Genomic DNA, 20,512 nt, shown 5'->3' with positions numbered 1-20,512 from the left:
TTAGACACGCACATGACTCCTTTGCTCTACTGCAAAGAAAGGATGTGATTATTTTTTTCCTTTTGCTCAGTTCAGAAATCCAGCAGGCCACCTCGGTGCTCTTCGTTGGTTTTGCCTGTTACTTTCGGGAGTTGATGACAAATGTTGACGTCCAACACATTCAGACTTACTCAAGTCATCATGTGTTATTATTAGGTTTCCCACGTTTTTGGAAAACCTGGAGAAGCCATGGAATTATCCAACAAAACACACAAAGAGCCTGCGGGCGTGGTGGTGGTGTTTTTATAGAAAACGTAAACATTTTTGGTGATTTATTTATTGTTTGGCGATTTTAATAGAAGACTTTTTTAAATTTTTAAATTTAAATGATTGAATTTAATTCTTGGTGAAGTTTTATTTTCCTTATTAATTTATTTGGGGACGATTTTTACAGAAAACTCATTTGTTTGTGTATTTATTTTTTTTAAGAACACTGTTTTGAAAGGAATGCTTTCTTTAAACATTATTGGTGTAAGGGTTTTTTTCCTTCAAATTTTATTGGTGATTTTAATAGAAAACCTTTTGCTAAAAGATTGCTAAAATTACACAATTTATCAAACCAGACACTGTAAAACAGAAATTATTATTGGATTTTGAAATTTCTGACAGCCCTTCAACACATAATGGGACTGAAATTATGTTTGAACACAGTTTGAATCTGATATGTTTAGAAAACACTGGGCAAGAAAAAACAAATTTCGCGTCCTTGAAAAGTCATGGAAAAGTTTTGAAATTGGGATGTTTGATTCAGCATTTGAAAGCCAGTAAAGTGATCCAGTTACACAAGTGCACGCTAAAGGTTGTTAGTTCAAATCTCTGAGCCATCTGGTGAGTCTATGGAGGGGAAATGTCATTAATCTTGCATTCCTCTCCACCCTTAACGATTAACAGTGAGATACCTTGAGCAAGGCACTTATATCTTATCCCTCATCTAATCCCTCTTGTGCAGCTGCTGGTTGATGCTAGAGGTCTGTGGTTGTGTCGGGCAGCATTTTGAAAGTTAAATAAATGTTTCAACGACCGCAACAGCCTCAACTGAGAAGACTGCATCCATCCTTATTTCTGTTACTGCTTAGCCAAAGTGAAGAGTAGAACAGGGAAAAGAGTCTCTGTGGGACAGTGAAAACGGTACCACAGCTAAAAAAAAAAAAAAGGTGAAGAAGGCTTGAAATATTTCATGTTGCAGATGGCAGAGGCAGGCACACAGTCCTAATGACTGAGTAAGCCACAGTCTCTCTTAACTTCTTTTTGCTCCATGATCTCCTCCTTTATTATTTACCATCGCTCGCAGCTCTCTCCTGTCTCTCTGCTCTACTTGAGATTTCAGCTTCTCTTCCCTGCACCTGCTTTTACCAGAATACTCACTCAACTTTAGTTTCCACCCCGGTATAATCTCAGCCAACGCTTTCAGGAGCAGGAATCGATCCACACTCAAAAGTATCTGAGCTTTTTAAAGTTTAGATTTAGCACTTTAGTTTTAATCCTTGTTGGTTTAATTGTTGTCTATTGATTTTGATTACCACTTGGCAGGTTTTTTCTGAGGGACGTATTGTGAAGGTGCATATCTAGTCCTACCTGCATAACTACACCATTATTTGTCAGACTGTGTTTGCTCATTTATGTACCGGAAAAAACATGGCGCTTCATCATTAATGCAAAAATTATACAAAAATACTGCCTTAAAGCAGTCTTGCTCAGTGGTTTGCGGTATAGCCTTCAATGGTCTAATGTACATAGAGATAAGGGAAAAGCTTAAAAGATATAGCAACATTTCTAAAGGTTGACAAATTTCTAAACCAGCTTATCGCCTAACCCTATGTGTAAGTATAGAATTAAGAGCCTGATTGAATTGAAGTTAACCCTGTGGAATATGTCTGTAATCACTACAAAAAAAGCAACCTTATCTTAAATTGCTCAAATGTAGTATCGGCTCTCAAATCAGGTTACCACTTGTGTAAAATGAGTGGAGACTGCCTCCGCTTGTACCCTGAGGTCGAGGCTACAGTAAGAGGGAGTTGTAGACAGGGTAAGCAGGATGTAGGATGGCAAGAGCTTACCTGACTGTCAGTCCGCTCTTATAAGCAGGTTGAATAATCAAAGTTAGATAATAGATATTGCAATATATTGTGATGTGTTCTCTAGGCAAGTCAGGGTTGCAAGAGTCTGATTCAATTCTGACAGTTGATATATGTAATGAATTGAGATAACAGCTGCAGACTGATACATTTGAAACACCTCATTTTCACAAGGTACTTGACCCCAATCCTGAAGGTCCTGATTCAAAATGATTAAATTCATTAGCTCGGCTTATGAATGTGATATTAATCAAAGTTTAACTGGTAGAATTTGACTCCTGAATTTGGTGTGACGTAATCTACTCGAGAGAAGACTCCTCATATTTTTGGACTTGTTGGAAATACTGCAGCACTCAGTCCACTCTGAGTGTGCAGTAGTGATACTGAGTGGAGCTTCTTCCTCCACAAATGACCTTTGGTTGTTGTAGAGGAGAGCAGTGCTGCTACCCATTGTAGGATGAGATGGACAAAACACAGCAAAGTACAGAAAGGGTTTTGATCAGCTTTATTTAAGCTGATACAGATCCATTAAAATGTGGACAGAAATGACCTTGGGTATTGGGGCATTAGAGTGGAAATTTATTTTAAATACACCTTTATTTTGATGTTGTTTTGGAGGAACATTGTTTAAATGTACAGTGAAGTTGCCTCATCCTGGTACTAAGCAGTGACCAAATATGTCTTACAGTACGTCATTTCATCTATCACAGTTGAAGATGTTGTCCTGATCGTGCTGAAATCAAAGCCTTTGTCACAGTTCAACATGCCAGAGACTGGCGGCTTGGTATGGTATGATCTGAAGCAGCATCAGGTGGAAACCAATTGATTTGGGCAATGTTCACGACAGTGGAGCCATACACACCAACAGGCAGAACATACGAAGTCCAAAAGAGATGAGCAAAGCATCCCCAACACTCAACCAGTGGCCTAAAAATTAAAGATCTTCACACCTTTACATGACTTTGCACTACTAATTTTTGCTGACTTTAGCTTCCTTATTATAGTATTTAATATAAATGTTAGGCTTTTCCAGTCATGTTATTATAACAAAAAAGGAAATCCAAAGTAATATTTGAGATAAAATAAGAATGGCATGAAAGATTTTTGACTGACCTACCTACCAAGTACTTAGAAGTCCAACAGAAGTATGACAAGAAAACTTCAGGATATGTAAAAACCAACTACCCAGCAGTTTCATGGGTTTACAGTTTTTTGCAAATCAAGATTTAAGGATGAAGATCAACTAATTTTAGAGGGGGTTGGCACCCAATATGAGTCAACTTTGAGGGCCCCTGTCACCTGAATAGTTAGTCATTCCGGTTAATCGAACCACATTCCTTCACTCACTCATATTGGTTAACATGTACGGGAAAAAAATGTTCAAATTGAAAGGTGTTAGGTCGGAAAGTGATTTCTGATGGGATGCCCCCCCCCCCCCTTTTTTTTTTTTTCCGATTCTCTTGTTAGATATGCTTCTGTTATTCATCTGCCAGCCTGTTGGTCTTGCAGTAGACTGTGATTTAATGAGCACCTAGTCTTGCTAGCCAAAATCTTTCAAAAGTTGTCTGTGGCCTCTCTGTGTATGTGTACATGTATATTTGCATTGTTCAGCCAGGGCTACCATTTTTGTTCACGGGACAACACCTCATATGTGTGCATCATTTGCTGTTGCAAACATACATACATATGGGAAAATGTGATGTAGCCACAAGTCATTTGTTGTTGACAGCTCCATGCTGTCCACTCTGCAGAGCCTCCAGCACTGTGAGGTTTTTGTTAGCTTATACTGTGTATTTGCATACCCAGTAGGTCACATTTCCATATTTTCCCTCCCGATTCTTTTGCTGCCAGTACTATGACTCTACCATACAAACTCTGCACTGTTTTTACTAAGTCAAGGTTCGATAGCCTTAACTGCATCGTACTTGTGATGCTGCCTTGAAAATCCCTTTTAAGAGATAAGACATTGTTGCTGGGATTATGTCATGGTTGAAAATAGTAATAGCATGTGTATGCTATACCAAATATGGTTATGTGATGCCGTAAATAAGCCTTTTAATGCAGGTTGACATCAACTTGGATGATACAATAGTTACTGGAGGAGCTTAATGGTCAATATTTGCTCCTAAACAATTGTTTAGTTATTACAATACACCAGAGGCAGGTCTGATGCTAAAATTACATTTTATAATTTTAATTCATCATTCATATTTCAGTATATGAGTGGCTCGCCTCCAATCTGTCAATAACACCAGTGTAATTTAATAGTAGATTATGTGTGATTGTTTGTAGAGTGAGGCATGATAGGGTGTTCAGGCCTGTTTCTGTCAGCTAAGCCATAGCCGGGCAGTCAGACCACACAGGAAGGCATAGCAGATGTTTAGCTCCGGGTCTGCATCTGATCTAGGTTACACATTTTCAAATCATTCAGCCACAGCAACCAAAAAAAGACAGACAAACACCTGACTCTGACATGATGTGACTTTGGTCAGGTTGAATGCTATCTTAATAACTTTCACATGTGTATAAATGTAAAATGTAAAACCACTTGGTGTATAGGGCCTTCCTTTCAGCATACAGAGCTCTTGTGTGGTTTTATTTGTCTCAGTCTCAGACAGAATTTGATGGGAATGTTGTTTACTGCTTAATCTATATAATGCTGTCCTTTGTCGAGTGCGATAGGAGCTGTTGTTTAATGCTGGCTCAGTAAATTGAATTTTCTCTCGGCACATTTAATGACATCCTTATTTAAACAGACATATATCCGAGCCGAGCTAAATTGTCACCCAAAGTAAAAGGAGACTTTTATAACCTCTTGTGGACGCCATGCTCGTAGGACTGTAATCTTTGAATGGCCTTGGGGCTCCTCGGACCAGACTTCTGGTTTATATAACCCAGCATTTTACCACAGTAGTTTTGGAAACTGACAACAGCTGTCTCAGTTAAACATCATCCCTCCCCGGTGATTTGTGTTCAAGCTTTTGTTTATCCAGAGAAAGCTGACAGAACAACAATCAGCTAAACATTCTCACAGTCGCTTGCGCATGGTTGGTGTCCAGTGCAGACAGCGTTTTGATGCTTGGGTTAAGTGTCAGAGCTGGATTAGAGAGCAAGATAAATGTCCAGATTTGTAAACGTTAGCTTGCCTCTATAGCAGAAATATGGAGATAGAAAGCATGTAAGATAGAAAGATAGAAAACTTGCTCCATTGACAAGGTACCAGGAGACCGATTTGTGCAATTGTAAGATGGTGATTTAAGCTTTTACATCGAGATATGCTGAGTTTCATGGCAGTGCTAACAATTGCAAATAAGTGCTATTAGTCCATCAGAGTCTGTACTGTCACTGAATGAAGTCAGTCTCAGTCTCAGTCTCAGTCTCAGTCTCTCATCCAACACTAGAGCAGCTGGTATGTCTGTGATGCACTTTTGTATTTTAGCGTATTTTTTTTTACAGAAAAGGTGAAATGATGTCCTAATTGGAACAAATTGCAGCTGCATAAAGCCAAGAGAGGAGCATTTTATAATGCGAAGGTGTGATCAAACTCCGCTGCAAAAGAAACAATTTGACAAGCAGAGACCCAAAGGCCATTTACTAAGTTACTGTCTCATTATCTATAATTTCAACCTCCTAGTTTTTATGCCTCTGCGCTGGCGATAGCTGTAGCCGAAGGCATTATGTTTTTTGGGTTGTCCGCTCGTCCCATTCTCGAGAACATTATATCTCAAGAACACCTCAAGGGAATTTCTACAAATTTAGCACATTTACTTGGACTCAACAATGAACTGATTAGAATTTGGTGTTCAAAGGACACTGTGACCTTGGGTCCGTCTAATTCTCGTAAATGCAATATTTGAAAAAGGCCTTGAGGGAGTTTCTTCAAATTTGGCTCAAACGTACACTTGGATTCTGGAATGAACTGATTAGAATTTAAGGTCAAAAGTCAAGGTCACCGTGACCTCATAAAACTTGGCCATAACTCAAGAAATCGTATGCTACAATTTCACACAAATGTCTTAATGGATAAAAATGATGAGATCACCTGTGACATCATAATGTTCTGCAAAAAAAAAACAATTTTCTGGCCATCATATCTGCATCATATCTCAGGAACAAAAGGAATCCTGAAACTGTGCTGATTGTGTAGATCTTCTCTTGTGCCGGGGGAAGATGTGTATGAAGCGTCCGTGTTTTCACACACATGGATGTAAACTGTAGGTGTAACTTGACTGTTGCGCAAAGGCAAACCCTTTGAAAAAAATTCAATTTTTTTTCATTTATTTTTTTTTTAATCTTTTCCCCTCTTTCATTAAAATCAAGCAGGACCCCCACAGCTTATGGTTTTCTCTCGATATGTGAGTGTAGTAAGTAATCATGTCTTTACTGGTATCTCAACAAGTTAGAGACTCATCTGATTGTCTTTTTAGTGATGATTTGTGGTCTGGCATGTCTGAGAAGTTTTTAACAAGGCCTTGGGTGGCTTAGAGCAAAGACACAGACTTGATGTTTTTGACCGCTCTATATAGTTATGCTGTGTTGTTTTGGGGTTCTTTGTTTTTTTTTTGCACAGCAAGGCTCCAGGATTCTGGATGTTGTTGTGGTATGGAAACAAAAGATAACATTGATTTGTTCTCAAAAGTATAATGAATATGCAGGAATCTGTCTTAGAGGCACAGTGCAGTGAAATATTAATGTGGTGAAACGAGATGATACAAAGTAGATAGCAGATGAGCAACAGGACCCCACACTCACTGTACCACTTTCATTTAGATTCATCAAAGCACATCCAGAGCAGGAGGTTGCAGCGGCAGACATGGAGCACAAAGACTCGTGCAGACAGTTAAAGAAGAGCACAATGCTAGTTATAATGAAAATAGCACATAAGACACCAACAGTAATCATATTACTGTCATCTGGCATAGCTAAAGAATAGAGAGGCCTGCACTCTGGGAAGAGCTACATCAAAGGCTGCCGTTACATCACTGTTTGTTGCCATGACACTGTCACCATCAGCTCCTGTTGCACAGCAAGAGAAAATTAGGAGGAGGTGGGGAGCGGAGAGGAAGTGATCTCCACTCATGTGTGGCACATGTGGTAGCTGGAGTGAATAACAATGCCAAATGTATACTTTGAAGTGTGACCCTGACATATGAAGAGCCATACAAAGATGAGACCATTTAGATTCAAGTGTTGGTGTCAAGCACTCAGCTAGTCCATCTTCATGGTTTGAATACAAATTATTAGACCATGTTTAGACCAACAATAGCACTGCATTAAAACATGTAACGCTCCTAATTAAATTCAGTAAAAAAAATGCAAAGCAGTCTGGCAAAACATTCGATTCCAGCTCAATTGTTGCAGCTGGAAGTGCTTTCTCCAATCCAAGGCCCACTCCCATTTCATTTTTTAACCCCTACCCCTCATTTTTGAGTGCCTCATTGCCCCTCAGCACAAAGTAACAAGAGGTAACCCGAAATGGGACAGCCGTTCAAGACCCTGATACATCATCGGTATGCAGGTATCTACTTAAACAATCGCGATGAGTGTTTCCTGACTGCACAAATATTCCGGCCTCTGCAGTGGAAATTTTTCTCGCTTGGGCTACAGGCAGCTTTTTGTAGTTGTCAGGACATTGCGATTCATTCACAACTTAAGTTTCATGCTATCAGTTGTCACAAGTCATCAATTACAAAAGAACACTGCATCAGAATTAGACCACAAGCAGTGCTCAGTAGAACATTGGTGACCTTTGCCCCTATGCACTGATATTAGCGAAGCAGTAACAAAGCTGCTCTCTCGCCACTGGGCTTTGGTTAAATTTCGGGCATCATATGTCATATGACGCCATGGAAATATAAAAAAATGTGTCAAGTACAAATCCACCAAAATATTTAATGTTGATGATGATCATGATTAATCAATGATGGATTCATTTGGCGATAAGAATGTGAAATTTTTTTGCTGTCAGAGTATATGCAGTATGTTGCTGTGAGCTTTGATTGAAAAAAACATATTATGTATTTGGTATAAGCAAAGTTTTAATGTTTTTAAAAATCTCAATGAATTGATTGTTCATTTAACCGATGATTAATTAAGATAAGTGCTTATAATAAGCATACCCCATTAGTTACATTTAGTTAGTTGTCAGCAAACAACAATTTCTTTTTATTATGCTAAGGATGATAATACCCTGAAACAACACTGAACTAAGATAATACAACAGTTATCATATTTCTAAAAACCTTTATTATCAAAGAAAATGCATTTTCAGTTTCTTTTGTTGTGTGCACAGCCATCCGGACATCCTCGTACCCCTAACACTTCATCCTACACCTCTATCCCAACAAGACTTGGGATACTCTACCCTTAGATTCAAAACAGAGTGATAAGCTCTAATTGGTAGGGGAAGGGGTGTACTGGGATCGGGCCTAATCGATGCAAAGCACACACACCCAGTAAAATACGTTGCTCCATGGAGCCTTGCTAATTCTCCCGTTTATATATATACGTATATTATACAGCAAGCATCAAGACAGAGGAGCAAGTCAGAGTTGTAAAATCCTGTTTGAAGGGATATAAACTGTTGTGCAGCTTCTTGGCATCTGATAAGCTTTCAGACATGACTTCCAGGTTCATATTTTGTCCTCTGACCATTAACAGTAGCAACCTACCCAAACACACGTAGCACGCTGCTTCTTTTTTTGGGGCACGGTGCCAATGTATGTGTGGACACAGTCTTTAAGTTTGTACACAGATACTCAGCAGGAGTGACGTTGCATCATACAGTGGTGTAAAATCTGGAGGAGTATCCACACCTTCTTTCAGGGCATCAAACATGGATTGTATCACAATGCATTTTCCGTTTGGGTGTTGGAACTCTATTCTTCTCTGTGAGAAACTCATTGAAGTGTAGACAAAGTGTCCACGGTGGTTTTACTCTACTGTTTGCCAAATTGAATTGAAGAATTCTTTTCACTCACAGGCTTTACGTAGCACCACTCGACTATATTGAGGAGAACGGTGTGAGCACAGTGACGCTGAAGCTCTTGAATAGCTTGCAGGCATTCCTCAGCTCTGGAGAGAGATAAGAATAGCACTCAGTCGTCTCTCCTCTGTTGGCTAGCTAGTGTGGCTGTGGGTTGGTGAGCCGCACTGCCCTGTTCCAGCAGTGCTGCTCTGAACGTAAAGAATGGGCAAAGGGAGAGAAGCGGGTGCCCTCTGGATGCAGCAGACAGAGCAGCCCGGCTGGCCTTGGATATATTTGGCTCTTGTCAGTGTGCATTCGGATCTGCAGTGGTCTGCAATTAGGCTGTTTCCTGTTTCAACACAGGATATGCTGTGAAGCTTGGCCATTGATGCTCTCAGGGAGTATGCTAGCCAGCAGTCAGGCCCTCTGAAGGAGATGCATCATTTTCATGGCTCTAAAATTATACAGAGCACTTTGTGATTTTGTAAGCAGAAAGCAGCTGGCTCATGCTCAGTACTCAGTACAGTACAATACCGTGAAACAGAGCTAATCAAAGAGAAAGCTATGGGCTCTTATTAATTGTATACACCTCAGACATGCAGGGGGAATCAAAGGGAGGGGAGACGTTAAAGAGCACAGCTTGGATCATTGAGCTATGCATTATACTCAAGTGCTTTGTTCGCTGTGTTTATTGATCTGTTCTGACATGAGTTACTGTAATCAGTCTAGTGAGGGAGGCAGTGACAGGCTCACACTGGACTCCAACTGAAGCTCCTCCCTACCTCGTACAAAGCCCTTGGAAAACATGCGTCAGCTACTTCCTCCTCCTCATTCACCTCCCTCCCCATTTCAACTTCCTGTTCTCTTAGCTGTTCGGAAGTGAGATGCTTTGAATGGAGGCTACTGCGGGAGACCGTATCCACTAACTGTTACACCTTTAAACAATATTTGCTGTACTGCCACTGAGTTACCACCACCGTTTACAATGAAGGATTACATTAGAAATGAAAAAAACTTTTAACGTCCCTGTGGCGCTTAAGAGACATGTAAAAAACACTCAAAGCACACAAAAACACACAAAAACACACGCAGATATGAGTCTATATAGGCACCGCTGCAGACACACACCCTCTCAGACTCACACCAACACCCTATACATTCTTTCACCCAGTTTCAGCCACACACTTTCACATGCACACGCTCCTCTAGGCACACACACTCCACCATACATGGACTCTGTTAGATGCATACTGAGGCACTATGTGTATTCTCTCATCACTAACAATTTATCCTCAGGTTCTTTCTCACTCTACCCCCCTCCTCTCTCTGCAGCTCACTCCCTCTCTCCTTTTTGCCGCTGTATCAAGGTCACCTTTAAAGACTAGTTATTGGCTGCAAAACCAAGATGCTCAGCAGACTTGGCTAACACCAGAGAGCTGCCTCTTACTCATTTCCAGGTTCAGGATTTCAGATTTTGCTTCCAATCTGTAGGATATTACTAGAAATCAGATTAAAAAAAAGAGCTAGAAAGCCACCTTTCAGCTAGTTGTGTATATTTTTTGCTGTCTTTCATCAGCAGTTGACTTTATTTGTTGAAGAAATTAAAAAAAAAAAAAAAAGAAATGGGGATGCTGGATTAGATGGTAAGAGTTGTTGTACCTTTTGGAATCACAATATTTTATATAGAAATCTGAGTCACATTTGCATAAATTCATTTTGTTCAGGCAAATATGCATACTGTGCCATGTCAACGTGTGGAAACCCTTAAGAGTTTTTGGATGATTTGTTGTCAAAGAAAATTATTTTTCAGAGATTGTTACATTTATTGTTATTGAACTAGAGTCACAAAAAGTTGGTAAACCTGCTGTAGCAGATTATACATATGTGTGTTACATTTACATTTTGCACATTTAAGGCTTGTTTTGCACCACTGGCTTTCTAAAACTGAACCACAATGACCTTATTATGTTGGGGTCGGAGCGTTTTGTTTTTTTTTTTTTACTGTTCTACATATTGATATATTTCTTTATCCCTTGGTCCTGGCTCTGTAGTGCTGTCTTCAGCCTTAATACAAAAGGAAGCATACCCTCACAGGTAAACCATGCAAATAAGATACACTGATGGACATAATGGTCACATCGTGTATGTGATGTGATCATTTGGCTTTCTACATGGAGGGTATAGCCAAATCATGTCATGGTACATAATTCTACAACTACAAATTCTACAACCACAGACATTATTTCAGGCTTCTAAACAAAAACCCATTCAAAAAACTAATTGTCCTTGAAAAGTGGGAACTGGAAGGGCTGCTAAGTTATTTCCTGGTTTTAGGACTCATTATTGGGGTTTTAAACAATGGCCTGCATACGCATCTTGCACACAAAGAAAAATCAGTTTTTTTTCTGTAGTGTAGGGAAATAATATAGCTTGCATTTATCCTCTGACGGATTGTTGTATGTATTTCTAATGCTTTGCTCTTTTTGTTACAGCTCTGATGGTACTAGCTGAACAGTGACCGCTACCTGCCTGAGGACACCTGCTGCCCAATTCCCTTCACCATGTCTGGGATGCATGTAAGTCAAGCACAAAGTTTTGGTTCACATTTACATACTCAGTTTACAGCTTTTCAGGTGCACAGGTAGGCAATTATTTTTAAGCACTACCCCCTCAATATTTTACACACATCTAAACACAAAGTTGCTCAGGATAAGCAGCTTCTGCAGCTGTTGGCTTCTTAGCAGTCACACCAGCATAAGGAAGCTGCAATCTGCACTCCACCTCACCTACATGAAGACACACTCAGTCCATTTTTTTTTTGTTGAAATTCTTTATTTTTCTGGACAGCACTAAATGGTAGAGAACATACACTAATATATATATAGTTCAGTTTCCCTTACTGCACAGGGTTTGTTGTTTTTTTTCCTGAGATGAAATTTTAGAACTATTAACAATTTGGGAGAGATCATGTGTACATATACCAACTTGATAAGATACTTCATGAGGAGACGTGTCAGTGCAAATAAAAAAAAAACACACTCAGTCCATTTTAACAAGGAATGTAAAAGTTAAAAGGTGAACTATGGATGTAGCTGCAACTAATGATTTTGACCAAAACCAATTAGTCACCTTATTTTTTTTTGTAAAACCACTAGGTCTATAAAATGACATAAAACAGTCCCAACAGTGTGACAGCTTTTGGAATTCCTTGTTTTATCAAACCAACAATGCAAGCCAAAAGGCATTCAGTTTATATTCATCAAAAAGTAGCAAATCCTCACACTGGAGATGCCGAAATCAGAAAACTATTGGTGCATTTGCTAATGAGTCAATTATTCAAATTGTTTGTCATTAATTTCCTCTCAGTTGATCAACTTATTGTTTTAGCAGTATGTGGGATGTACTCTGCCATTTTTTATTATTAGATAATCAGAAAACACCCATCACAACAGATACTGAGAGGATACGGAAAAAAATGCATCTATTTTATGTTTACTCACCAATAATCACAATATACCGTGATATAAGTTTTTGGCCTTACTGCCCAGCCTTAATACCTTCCCGTAATGTGTGCCTGTTTCTCTGAGACTGCTCGATGGAAAAAAGATCAGCTAACACACACACACGTACACAAATGTGAGCACGCATGCACATGCGAGGGACTACGTGCAGAACACAGAGGTGCTGAAAGGAACTCATATCTGCAGTGATGTATAAATGCACATGGCTGGTGAGCACACATCCATCAAAGTGTGTCCGGCTCAGTTTTAGTGGTTTCACATTACCTGACTGTCACAGTGGTTTAACTAATGCTTCTCATGTGCGAGCTTCAGAGCAGGATTACTTTCTCCCTTGCTTCCTGCCTTCACATGTCCTTATTGATCTGGGCTGTTATTAATCTGTCACACCACAGTGCACCACTACAGTCAGGAGAACAATTTAAAAACATCACCTTTTTTGGAATTTAAAAAGATCAAGGCCGGCATCCAACTAACACACTAAAACTGTTACACTCTTGTGGAAGTGTATTCACATAAAATGATGAAATTCAGTGTCCAGCTGTAATTAATTAATTGAATTTAATTTTCTCATGGTTTGAGTCTTGTTAGTTTGCGTAATGTTTTTGATAGTGAATCTCAGCTGAAACTAATAGTTCATGCTGTAATGCCACAACCAATAATCATGTCAGATTATTCAGCCTCGAGACCCTGACAAAAAACTCTGGTTTATAGCATCATAAATGCATTATGGATTCATTGTGGATATTGATTGTGTGTTTCTAGAACTACACAGTGGGTTTCTGTAGGTCAAGCGGTCACAATATTTTTTTTGACCCAGACTATTTTGAGAGGAAGCACAGTGTGACCTATTGTCTTTCTTACCAACCTGTGACCAAAAGGCTCAGATTTAGTTGTGTTGTGCATCTATCAGCATCCAGCCATATGGTGAAAAACCCTTGAGCAACAAATACAGTAAACCAAAATGACTTACTAAGTCAATCAGGAGGTGAGTTGGATGTCAGGTAATGATGAAATAGTAGATACAGTTGTTCTCCAATCAGGGTTCCCACGAATCCTTGAAAAGTCTTAAAAGGCAGTTTTGATCAAAAAAGGCCTTAATTGGTATTAAATTGACTTAAATTAATATTTCAAATACTCAGACATTGGAAGTGGGATTTTATATAATATAATTTATATAATATAATCTTTTTTTCTGGTTTTGCATTGTCAAATCTCAAAATAACATTTTTTTTTAAAAATCATTTAATAAATTACTTTCCCTAAACTCGTCATGATGGGAAGCAGATGAATCTCACATGCAGATAGAGAAACACAAAAATCATCCAGAAAACTGGCCAAAAATCCTGGATCTTTTCCACTTCTGTTGGTTAATGTAAATAGATACCTTTATGATAATATATGTTCATTGTCTTCCTTGTGATCCACTCTAAAACGAGTTTTTTTTAACATTTGATGTAGATAATCTAACTTTTTTAACTGTCATGTTTTTGTTACAGTAAGCATCTGGGCAAAACAAAATTGTCCTTTTTTAATTTGGGTTAAAAAAAAAAAAATTGGTCTGAAACTTAATTAAGAGTGGCTTTAAAAACGTTCTAAAAAGTCTTACATCTAACTTGCCTTAAGCAGTAGGAACCCTGCCTCCAATATGTACAATTTTCAGACATCAGATTTTAACAAAACTTAATAATTAGCGACACTTTTCTTTTAGGAAGCACACACGGGAAAAGCCTGTGTTGGCTCTAAAATATGTGAATCCAGCTTCAGGCTAAATATAGCCATTGGTTTTCTTCCCCAGTTGCTCTGTGTATTGCACTAGGCTACTCTTTTAAATTACTTAAGATCCTCAAGGAAATATCCCCAACAATACATTCTATCCAGCAAAACCAGTTCTCATAAAGTCCATTTGTTCAAGTGACCAACTGGAAATTAATAAGAGTGGATGAACTCATTTTTTTTTCTGCATCTACATACCCCCTTAGTTACAGTCGTCACCAGTGGTTCAAACTCATAATGCAGTTTTGATTGAGGCTGCATCCGACACATTCAGCTGTACCGCGTGTTGTCAGGAATAAAGCAGCTTGTGCGAGGACCTTACCTGCTCACTCACACCTGCTGCTTTGTACTCTGGCTTTCTCGTTTCATCTCATTCCCTCTATTGTGCTGTTTTTGATCACACCCCCTGTACTGATGTGAGAGAGCAAAGCGGATACACAAAGCATCCTTATCCTCGCTGTCATTTACATTTGTATTTTAGGCATGTAGCTGCCACATTTACAGTATTCAGAGTGACTGACAATGAGAGCAGCTAGCCTTTTAACAAATCTTCAGTAAGGCAAACTCTGAGGCAACAACTAAAGTATTATAACTTCATTCAAAAAAAACAGGCAATGTCCCTCACAGAAAGCACAGAATATTTATTTTTTAGGAGACACTGAAAACCCACAGAGGGATTTTGATTATTTTCTTTCTGGTTGATTAGACCTATGCTCAGTTGGGTGGAACTGCACAAGAAAATACTAGAAGTCACAAAGCTAAACACACAATTAATGGAGGCGCAAGTTGTCCCATCTGAGTGCATAGATGTTAATAATTTCACATATATTTTTTGAGGGTTCACAGAGGGACTTTCCTATTAGGCATAGGACAAAGGTCAGTCAATGATCTTGTACAGGACAGCAGTGGGGATGAAAATGTAATGCACAGCACACGTAAAACACAAAGTTTATGTTGGAGGGTTGTTTGTTCTTGCTATTTGATACAACTCCCACCCATTATGTGTATTTAGCCCATTATTTGTCTCCTACAAACTGCAGTAACAGCAACACCATAACTAGCCAGTGAGATGGCCACAGTAAAGCCATATTAATCCCAGAGTGACTGACTGACAGTCATCCACCCCTTAAAACAGAGGTCCTTTTAAATCCTCTAATCTATGGACTGTAAATAAAAATATAATAAAGTTATTTGTGTTAAACAAAAAAGCTCAAATAGATAAACACATTTTGGATTTAAATACCTCATGTTCACCTCACAAGATGATACCAAGGCAGAATGCAGTATCTGTATCTTTATGCCTGTACGCTGGTGAAAGCCGTGGCCAGAGGCATTGTGTTTTTGGATTGTCCGTCCATCCTTCTGCTTCATTCTTGTGAAGGCAATATCTGAAGAACACTGAGAGAATTTCCTGAAATTTAGCACAATGTCCTCTGTGACTCAACAATGAACTGATTCGATTTTGATGTTTATTGGCCCATGGTCACTGTGATCTCGTCTGTCTCGTTCTTATTAACACAATAACTCACAAAGGACTTCGCGGAATCTCCTCAAATTTGGTGTGAATTTCCACCTGAGCTCAAGGATGAACTAATTAAAATTTGGTGGTCAAAGGTTACTGTGACCTCACAAAACATGTTTTGGCCATAACTCAGGAATTCATACACTAATTCGGACAAAATTTCACACAAATGTATAAATAAAATGATAAAGTGATGACATGTTATATCCAAAAAAAGTCAAAGGTTAGCTTCACTGTGACATCGTAATGTTCTGCAAAAACATTTCGATTTAACATTATAACAGAAAGCGGAGGTGCACAGCTTGGAACTGTGCCAGTTGCATAGATCTTCTGTGCTGCCAGGTTAAAAATGTGTTTGAAGCATCCATGTTTTAGAATTTGTTTTTCTTTTGCAGAAGCATTCATATCTGAAGCATTGTCAGCTGCCATGGGTAGACAGACATGGATGTAAACTGTAACTGCAACCTGACTGGTCCAAAGAGGCATACAACCGTGAGACTGTAATTCTAGTTACTGGTATTTTGTAGGTTCTGTGGCAGGGATTTTTTTGGCTAAAATTATCAGCCTTAATACATAAAATGAAGGAATAACCTTCCTGTTGGTTTGGTTTTAGAGTTTGCGGCCCAGTATAGACACTTTTTCCCTTTTTTCCCTCAATGTCACTGCTTCTGTAATTCCTGCTCTCTGCCTTAAAAGTGCAGTGAAGTGTCCTCAGCGTCATGCCAAGATTCATACAACCACCCAGGGCTAATCTGACTTTGAAGTGGGTGGTGTTAGCATGCATATGCACAGAGATAGATTATTTCCAGGGATCTGTGTCACACCAATGTGCGTGCAGTCAGTGTCATTTTTGAAATATCATCATGTGCTTTAAACGTGCAGGATGAAGTTTTTAGCGGTAATAATTGCAGATACACTATAAATGCCTTTTTCCATGTAAAATGACGTCCTTTTTGACGTATCTTTTTATTCCTCTGCTTTGTGTTTAAATGGCTGTTAAGAGAGTCAATTTGTTTGTTTTTTGCTTCATTAGCTCCAGTTTTCTTGCGTGTTTAGTAGCTAACTTTAGAGGACAAACACATTCACAGCAGACAATGAATCATGTCCTTTGCAACGTGGAAGAAAATCACACAAACATGAGAAAAGCATCTCCACAAAGAGTCCACCATCGCACCATCTTGCAGGGATGCTTTGGTGTCAGTGACTGAACCACAAAATAGAACCTGCTGTCCATTTTATTATTTTAATGCCAACCCTCAGTGCTCTGTTACCTCTGTTTACGACTCTGTTGCTGTGTGTTGTAACACGTCTGTCACAAATATCTCAGATCAACTCTTCAGACTAAAATTAGTCGCCCCACTGTAATTAATGTTACTGTCTGTCTAATTTGATGTAGGCACCATGGTCGACTGGCACAGAGTGTGTAGCCAAATACAACTTCCAGACTGCCAACGAACAGGACCTGCCTTTCTGTAAAGGAGATTTACTGACTATCATCGGAGCCACCAGGGTAAGTAGGCAGGTGGTTTGGAATATATTGGAAATGTGACACACTGTACTAAATGTTCAAAGCTGCTATCCTGGCCAAGTGATCATTATTCAGGAAGCTCAGGGAAAACTTTGTTTTGCCTCCAGGGCTGAAGTTGATGCTGACTTCCAGGTTGCACACTACTAGAAAACTTTACTGTTGTCTTCTCTGCTCCTATCACAAACATGTCTCTGCAATGAGCATGTTCACTGCCACTCTCTTGCTCGACCTTACGCTCGCGACACTTTCACTAGCCATTGATTTATTCTGAAAAGGACACACTTCTCCTATAACACCATGTTTCCATGCAAACATTTTAACATAAATAATCTAGTTAGAAAGCTGGATTGAAGGATCAGCTCCAACATAACTTTCCTCAGAACTGTCAAACAAACTGCTGCACCTGAAGGGGAGACTCCACCACAAATAAAAGACCTGTTATCGACACCTTGTTCTCTTTATCTTGCTTCAGAAAGCAACAAATATGGTCTCATATGGGCTGAAACAGAAAAAACATGCCCAAAAGCAGTCACATGTAGAAAGCCAAGCTCTCTTTTTCCATGTTTTTTGTTTGTTTTTCTGACATTGGAACCTTGTACTCAGGTAGATAATTTATTTACCCAACAGATAAATGTGCACTTCATTCACTTTCTATTTTATGCCACATTTGTAACATTCGACAGGCTTTTCCACAACCCACCTCAACACCAGCACAGCCAAAGTTGTCTCTACTATTCTTCGTGTCCCACATTTTCTTTTATGTCCCAGAAAACAAATTATTTTTATGATTACAGAGGAAAAAAGGATTTCAGTAAAGAACAACACTAATAACTGTAAGCACTGTGTTAATGTCTTTTTGGGCTACAGTATCTATGTTAAAATGTGACCCCTGTCTGAAAGGTCCAGTGTGTAGGATTTAGGGGAAATATTTATTTATTATTTATTATATTATATAATATATATATATATAGTATATTTTCTGTGGTGTATAATCGCCTGAAATTAACAATCATTGTGTTATAGTTACCTTGTCATGGGAAGTTTATATCTACATTGGGAGTGGGTCCTCGTTTATGGAGACTGCCATGTCGCACCACCATGTTTGTACAGTTGCCCAGAACAGATACTGGCACAACCAAACACTGTGTCTAAATAGGCCCTTTTGCATTTCGAGTTGGCTTCTGTAAGTAGAAGCCCCTCAGGCCCTGAAAACACTTTTTTTTTTTATGTGGTGTTTATTGTTGTTAATTCTGTGTTTTTACTGATTTAAATCACTGGGTTCGCTTGTTTTTGGAGAAGAGGAGACCTCTGCGGAGAATTTGGCTCTTATGAAAACCTCCTGAACAATGACCAATGAAGGAATTCTAAGCTGGAGAAGTTTCAACTGGTTGCAATCTGAATTTAATTTAATGTTAAATTATGACCCAAAAGCTTACCCTTTGCTGTCCAAACAAATAAATGTATCAACAGCCATGCTTCTTACCGTCAGAAAGAAATATGCAGTTAGCATAAGTACTGTAGGCAAACAAGGCACAAAACGAGCTACAGGACACACTCTATCATCTTGCAAAAAAAAAAACAGTGAACTCAATTTGCTTAGAAAGCTCTGTATCCCCAGTCAGCGGGTGTGTCTTAGCTCAAGGAGATCTGGAGGAGTTCTGCTTGCCACAAAAAAAATGCCCACAAGTATGCAATTGAGCCAGTGGTTTTTAAGTACATCTCTGCATCCTTTGACCACTGTATGTAAAGTACTGTAGGTGTCTAACCCCACTGCTTCAGTTGTGCTCCAAACTCACTGTGTTTAGAGAGGGACATGGGGGACAGAAATGCTACTCAGCCACAGAATGTTTCGGTAGCACACCTCAGATCTTAGCACTAGTATTAAGGCTTTGTTGTTGTGTGTTTGGCTGTCTCAGGATCCCAACTGGTACAGAGCGAGGAACACAGTGGGCAGAGAGGGCACCATCCCGGCTAACTATGTCCAGAAAAGGGAAGGAGTCAAGTCAGGAGGGAAGCTCAGTCTTATGCCGTAAGTATCAGATGGGTAATGGAGGAGAAACCCCAAATTACTGTGTTTGTGTGTTTGTCTTTCTCAAATGTCGCATATATTTCGAAACATACACTAACACTCAAACTATGTGTTTGAAAAATAAATATTATACTGTTATTTTGTTTACCCATAATTCTAGAAATGATTTCCCATGTTTAAGTCCATGTAAACTTTTTTTTATTGTGTGAGCATTATAGAGGCAGTGTTAGTCTATACTATATATAACTGAAGACTGTTAACAGTATTTTGGAAATATAATTGCACAGTAAACACAATGATACGCAATACGCAGTGATTAAAATAACAATTTGAGCTCAGTGTCTTCCACATCCTTGTCTTTGTCATTTTCCACATATGCTGTCTTTCCTTTATAAGTGTGTGAACAAGTTGTCGTACCCCCGTTCACTTCTGTTCCCCGCAGTGAGGGAAAATGTGTTGATTTCAAAAGTCGGGAAAAACATCAAAAGATGGAAATTCCATCTTTTACACTATCTTGGTTTGTACTGCGTCTTCTCTTGTCGATGTCTGGCTGCCACAGAGGCCAGGACCAGCTGCACACTGCATTTGAATCAGGCTCTTTGAAACGGCAGCTATTTAAAAAAAGAGGAAAACATAACGAGAGACATATGCAAATGAAGCAAGACAGGAAAGCCGAGAGCACACAGGCTGCTGCAGCATCGTCACATAGCTATGAGATGTTGTCATCTGAAAGTTGTCAAAGCATTTGTGTTCATCCCTCAAGTGGTAATAAACAAGTATTTCAACTTTAGAGATTAGAAGGAGTTTTTAATTTTAGTGTTTCGGTGATGCGAGGAAATGTAGGATTACAAGAAGTCGCTCTTCTGGGAGGAGTGATGCAGTGTGTTCCACCATCAACTGTATGGAAATGAAAACAGCAGTCGGAAAGTCAGACCCATACTTGAAAAACATTTATCTAAGTTTATCAGTGTTTCTACTTTTGTGCATCTATAGAGAAGACTGTTAAGTGTGTTCTCTGCATAAACACAGATCTGTCATAAGCACGGGAGTCTTTAGTT

At 39.1% G+C, this 20,512-nt stretch overlaps 1 protein-coding gene across 1 annotated transcript in view; it reads left to right on the top strand.

Moving 5' to 3' along the window:
- The window catches only part of cskl (c-src tyrosine kinase-like), a 53,329-nt gene that overhangs the window by 17,366 nt on the left and 15,451 nt on the right, over window positions 1-20,512 (top strand). The window contains exons 2-4 of the mRNA XM_042483755.2: window positions 11,574-11,657; window positions 17,294-17,407; window positions 19,342-19,454. Of these exons, the coding sequence (XP_042339689.1) occupies window positions 11,643-11,657; window positions 17,294-17,407; window positions 19,342-19,454 (242 nt within the window). The 5' untranslated portion in view covers window positions 11,574-11,642. The remainder of the gene's footprint in view (window positions 1-11,573; window positions 11,658-17,293; window positions 17,408-19,341; window positions 19,455-20,512) is intronic.

Source organism: Plectropomus leopardus, chromosome 1 (genome assembly GCF_026936395.1).
Source record: "Plectropomus leopardus strain MGB_pleo_1.0 chromosome 1, ASM2693639v1, whole genome shotgun sequence".
Taxonomy (NCBI): Eukaryota; Metazoa; Chordata; class Actinopteri; order Perciformes; family Serranidae; genus Plectropomus; species Plectropomus leopardus.
Note: the sequence above shows the minus strand (reverse complement) of the source record. Positions and strands in the feature narration are given on the sequence as shown.